The sequence below is a fragment of the Syngnathoides biaculeatus genome, chromosome 19 (assembly GCF_019802595.1).
Source record: "Syngnathoides biaculeatus isolate LvHL_M chromosome 19, ASM1980259v1, whole genome shotgun sequence".
Taxonomy (NCBI): Eukaryota; Metazoa; Chordata; class Actinopteri; order Syngnathiformes; family Syngnathidae; genus Syngnathoides; species Syngnathoides biaculeatus.
In genome coordinates, this window is record NC_084658.1 from 15,634,840 (window position 1) to 15,640,913 (window position 6,074).

General features: G+C 41.2%; 1 protein-coding gene across 1 annotated transcript; it reads right to left on the reverse strand.

Annotated features, from left to right (window-relative positions):
- Positions 1–175: 175 nt before the first annotated feature.
- On the reverse strand, positions 176–4,259 carry eif1axb (eukaryotic translation initiation factor 1A X-linked b). The gene is made up of 7 exons (XM_061804831.1): positions 4,050–4,259; positions 3,373–3,456; positions 2,585–2,688; positions 2,378–2,428; positions 2,225–2,306; positions 1,936–2,027; positions 176–1,592 (listed from the first exon to the last, which is right to left on the reverse strand). Exons 1-7 carry the CDS (start codon positions 4,063–4,065, stop codon positions 1,587–1,589), a joined length of 435 nt encoding a protein of 144 aa, XP_061660815.1. The 5' UTR covers positions 4,066–4,259; the 3' UTR covers positions 176–1,586.
- Positions 4,260–6,074: the final 1,815 nt, after the last annotated feature.

Consider the following 6,074-nt stretch of genomic DNA (forward strand, 5'->3'; position numbering starts at 1 on the left):
CAGAAAATACTCGAAAATAGAATATTAACTATTAACATATATGAGTGACAATTTCAACTTGAAAAAAATTCTGTTTTCACCAGTTTTTCCATGTCAATATTTTCAAATGTTTACTCGTGTATTTTTGTCTTTAGTGTATTTTTAATTTAAAAAGAAAAAATTCACAATGAGGCGATCAGAGTAAAGACCTTTATTACGGCCGTCACACTTGGTACATTTTAAGCATCGGTTACAGCACAAGTCCCCCTGCGTCCAGAACAAAACAAAGGACAAAAAAAATGGATTTTATTCTTTTTTTTTTTTTTTTTTACAGAAAAAGTCAGATTGAGTGAGGTCGTCCAGGCGCGTGTGGCGAGGTGCGAGAACCGAGCGGAGCCAACAGCAGCAACACAAAAACAAACATGGAACACTTTACAAAAATAATGTACGCCATTTTTTGTAAGTCTTCTGTGTAGGTTTTCTTTGAATACGACAGCACAGGGAGGTTTTATGTATTGCAGTTTTTGCATCGCAAAGTAGTTCAGTTGTAACTTCAGTATAATTCATCTCTAAGAGTGGTTTAATTCTCAAATATAGCCAATTATTATAGTTATAATTCAATTGATTAATCCCCTCCCAACTGTGCATGACACAACATTCTATATATATCAACCAACTATGACGACTGCATTTCAATATCGCTTATAATTTGAGCAAATATTGTGGCTATAAAAAGTCTACACACCCTTGTTCAAACGCCATGTTCTGATGATATATATATATATATATATATAATATATATATATATATATATATATATAAAACTACACCATAAATCTTGTACATTTTTTTCCTACTACGAACTAGACCACTCAGTTGAAAATCAAAAACCGGAAGTCTCTATGAGGGGAAGTCCAAAGAAAAAAATTAAAAGTTGCACACAATTCCGAACTGGGTATGTGAATTTAAACTTGTGTGAAATGGAAGCCAGGATACAAGCGCCCCCAATTATTATTATTACTAAAAGTTCTGATGTTCTAGTAGACTTGATCGTGGTCACATCTCGATGATCTGGGATTCCAACAGGGGTGTGTAGACTTTTTACAACCACTGAAAGTAATTTTTTTTTTTTGAAGTGGGACTTAAGGTAAGCGAAAACCTTCCGACACTAGCAGAAAAAAAAAATGAGTAAAATTATATTTGGATGTTTTTCGGGATGTTAGCGGCGGACAACAAACAAAGTGAGCGAAGGCAAAAAGAAAAATGTGCGCGCGGGGTCGGGGGTTCACGTGTTTTATTGGTGAATCCAAAGATTCTGAACTTCTTAAATTCCAACTGGTGTGAAATCGATATAAATACACTTTTTTTTAAAAGGACTGAATGTACTCGCAGTCACACGCTCCTCCAAAGAAACTCAGAAAACTGTTGAACTCGTTTTCAGTTGGAACAAAAGAGACTGCCCCCCCCATCATGATGCAGACCCATGTTCACATTCAACAAACACAGACTGAAAATTTATATATGGGATTCTATTAAATGAAAATATCGGTGCTATGTCGGCTCAAAATATCCCCACTGGATAAACGGTGTGTGTGCGTGTTTGCTCTTTAGATCTGCAAGAGAAGAAAGAAAAAGAGCAGAGTTGAGATCGCAGATGACGCACGTGGATCATCGCGAGAATAATAATAATATGTCACGTCATTATCCAAGCCGCTTATCCTCACAAGGGCAGCGGGAAACCTGGAGCCTATCCCAGGTAGCTTCGGGCGAAAGGCGGACTGGTCGCCAGTCAGTCGCAGGGCAGATATCGACACCGTCAATGAGCAGGAATCGATCCCGCGCAGCGCTCCACCAGTGACTACTACTAGTATAGTAGTAGTAGTAGTATATAGTATATCACTAGTATATATATATATATATATATATTTTTTTTTTTTTTTTAAAGAAAGTGCTTACATCATCAATGTCTTCATCATCATCCCCAATGTCATCAAACTGGATCTCGTCGTCGTCTCCGGGACCGAAAGTGTCTGTCTCGTTGATTTTGGCTGCATGATTAAATAAACAGAAAAGAAGCGGAGTTATCCAAAAATATTGAATTTATCAAACCTATACACCGACTTTAAAAAAAAAAAAGTCTGTTTCGCAATAATGGTCAGTAAATTATTACCGCAAAGGATTACCTTCTCCTAGGATTGGAAAAATAAAAATGAAAAAGATTCTCGACTGCATCCGTGTTTCTCACCGTGCTCTGGCAGCTCGCCGTAGGCTTTCAGACTCCGAGCCTCGTCTGCGTTGTACTTGAGGATGACGTCGGCCTTGTTGTCCTGCAAGCGGGGAAACGTCCGTCAACAATTGACTCCTCCCCCTTCGTCCAACAACAACAACAAAAATTCACCTGGTAATCTCTTAGCCCGACCAGGATGATGTCCGACGTGTTGATCCAGACCTGGAGGACCGCAGCGCACAACAGGTGATCGTGAGTTCAACTCAATGACCCCAGCGCATGTGTTTGAGTGTTTTTTTTTTTGGGGGGGGGGGGGGGGCATGTCGGGTCACCGACTCAGCATTTACGTCCGGCTTGTCGCTGTGAGTGTGCGTGTACCTTTTTCCGGAGCTTTCCTCTGATGTGGCAAAGTCGCTTGGTTCCATCGAAGCACATGGCCTCCAGACGTCCGTTCCCCAGCATTTTTATCACCTGAGCGTATTCTGGAAGGCACACGGGTGTCGTGGTGGGGGGTGGGGGGGGGGGTTAGCACATGTGCCACACGCAAATTATGGCTGCGGCCTTCATCCGTGACATTCCCATGATTAGCCCCGAGATACCCTGCTGATATTTTTAGGGTTTTAATACTATTCAGGCCAAGTGACATAGCACAGTACCACATTGAGCCACAACATGCTAGGCAGCGCCAAGCTCTGCTGGTTATCAATAATGAGGGCGAAGAATAGGCAGAGAAGGTCCACAAAAAAGTCATAGCGAAAAACTAGTACAGAATACATCCCTGCTGTGAGTATCCATTTGTAATTGTTGCTGCTTTAAATGTGTCGTCGTTGGACAGTTTATATTCAGGCAACATCTGTGTTCATTTTCATCAGCCCGTCTATGGCACTTCACTTTATGTTAACATTAAGTTTGCACACATTTGCCAGATAAAATAACATATGCTTAGGCGTTTGTATATACAATGTTCAACTATCTTATGTGTCAGTTGGACTAAAACACCTGGGAGTGACAAACAATTTGATGCAAGCACACTTGACCTCTCATTTGGATAGATGGATATTTGAGCCCATTGGAGGTCCAGAGTGAGATTTCCGACATCGCAGATATTAATATTCCTGCGGTCATTAAGTACACGCACATTTTGAGGCCTATTATGAGGAACTCACCCTGTCCGTCCTCTTTGAACACCAACTCCCTCTTCTCTGACTCATTTTCATTCTTTCCACGCCGCCGATTCTTTCCTCCCTTACCTGGAAGCACAATCAAGAGGACACACGTTAGCACAACACAATGTCGAGTTTGATAAGGAGAAATCCAGGTGTTAAAAATGTCGTTTTCGTGTCTAGAAATGTCCAGAGGCTGAAGAGCAACACATCCACCAGGGATTGGTTTATGTTTACTGCTGACTTTACTGAAAAGTTACACTAACAAAACAGAATGACGGCCACTGTTTGGTGATCAAACTCCGTATCTAAAGCAACTAAACAAACAATAACAACCAGTCCATCATAAAAACGTGGTTGGAACCCACACCGACATGTAACGCCTCACCAGGTTAGGACTTCGGACGGCGAAACAAAGTAAAACAAATGGTAAGGGCCAAGTCGGGTGTGGTGAAACTCCAATAGGAGCTCGTCGGCAAGTCACAGACATTCGGCCTTCCTCAAAATGTGACATAAGTCGGTCAAAAACCAACAAATAAACAAAAAGACACGCGGCATCGACACAAAAACCAACAATAATCCACGGTGCTAGCTAGCATTAGCAGCTATTTGTCACGTTTTCCGTGCCTGTCGTCGGTCTCTCTCGCCGCGGCGCGCCTCATCCCAAAGTCCGCCCTCACCTTTATTTTTGGGCATATTCCCTCACGCCTCTTTCGCGATATTCCCAATGGATGGAAACGAACGCTTGACTCGTTTATAAAGTGTCACCAAAGGCGTTTGGACCTCAACTGGACCGACACAAGTGGGAAGCCACAAGCTAGTACGATTGCCGACGAGGCTAATGCGCACGCGCAGAGCTCTGAATAAAACAACTTTATTGTACGAGTATTGCTAACAGAGTAGAGCGCGTATTTGTTATACCGTTGACGTCACAGTTCTGAGGACTCGGGTTCGAATCCCGGCCCCGCCTGTGCGGAGTTTGCACGTTTTCCCCGTACCTGCGTGGGTTCAATGCCATGTAAAAATCATCAATTTTAAATAACACAATTGAAAATGAATTATATTTAACTTTCAACGATACAGACGTGGAAAAAAAGTGAAATGCATGTGAAATATGTCAGATATCGCAACTGTTTATCTTAAATTGTGTTTATTTCTTACATTTCTCATTTCTGTACAATATTTTCTTTTCAGCTGTGGGGAAATATTAGGTAGTCTCAACCAGACTGTTTCATTCTTGAACTTGTTCAATTTAATTAATGCGACAGATTTTGTGCATGTTGATGGTAGGTTTTCGATGATGTCACCACAGTCCCAGGATTACATTTTTCTACGATGTCATAACCCTTAAACCAATCGGATAAATTAAGGATACAAAAAACTCACCTATCACCTGTGTTCTCTGACCTCTACGACACACAAGATGGCGGACTGGAAACCCATCAATTCCCATCGCAAGAAATATGATGAATGGCAAGCCAACTGGGTGATTAGCTTATTATGATTTTATTTTTCATAGAAAGTCTCCATGGAGGTATAAAACAGAACAAAACAAGAGATGGTGCAGCACTCAGGCTGAACAAAGGTTGCGGAAGAGCATGAGAAAATGAACAAATAACAATAATAAAAAAGAAAAAAAGCATTTCTTTTACATTCCTTGTTCCCAGAGCTGTACGACCACTGATTCATCATCCGACACATTCGTGATCACATTTTTTGTTTTTTTTTTTTTTGCTAAAAGCCAAGCGCAGACCACACGGGCCTTTATTTTTACATGCTACATGCTAACTTAGCTAACATTTCCTCAAGTGTTGCAATGGAAGCAGCAACCCCTGGTGCCATGGAAACATTGGAATAGATGTGTAACGGGGGAGCGTGGGGGGAGGGGTGACCGGTTTGAACATTTTAGAACGCATGGAAAGCCGTCTGAGCATTTCTTTGATATCACTGATACACATCTAAAGGCCCGTGTACTAATTCGCTCTTTATCCTCACAAGCGAGACAATTCAGCACTTAGTGGGGCAACTATATTAGTGGTAAAATTTTAGGAAATGATCATCAGTTCCAAACTTCATTCATTCAGTTTCAGTCCAAATGCTTCATCTAGAAAGAAAAATAAAATCAGGAAAAGCCTTAAAAGCCCTTCGGGGTTAATTAGAGGCACTTAGAAAGGTGACAGGTATGTGATGACTCCCATTTAACAATGTTATTAATATACTGACCATACTCATATGTGCTGTTATATAGAGGGTGTGCACACTTATGCAACCACATTGTCAAGAGAGGGAAAAAAAAAAAGGGAAGTTGAATTGTAAAAAAATATAGCTCACACTGCTGGAAGACTTTTTGAAATGATCAATCTTTTTCTCTTTTAACATCATAACCCCCTGGTGTTTTCTTATCAAGGGTGTGTAGACTTTTTATATTCGCTGTAGCTGACTTGCTAGTGAGGTCAAAGAGCATTCCGGTTCATGGACCTTCAGCCGGATTTCAATGCCCGACTGGCTTTCCACGGTGTTCTTTGTGCTGTAAAAGTGAAAACCTGAGCTGTTTTAATTTCCAGTTCCCGTCCACAGATGAAACGTTTGCGTCGGGGAGGAAGTACGCTTGTTTTGTTTTTTGTTTTTTTGGGGAATGGAAGCCTTTATCGCAGGTGACCAACACAGCGTATCCAGGGATGACACCGGCTTTTTTACACTCGTGA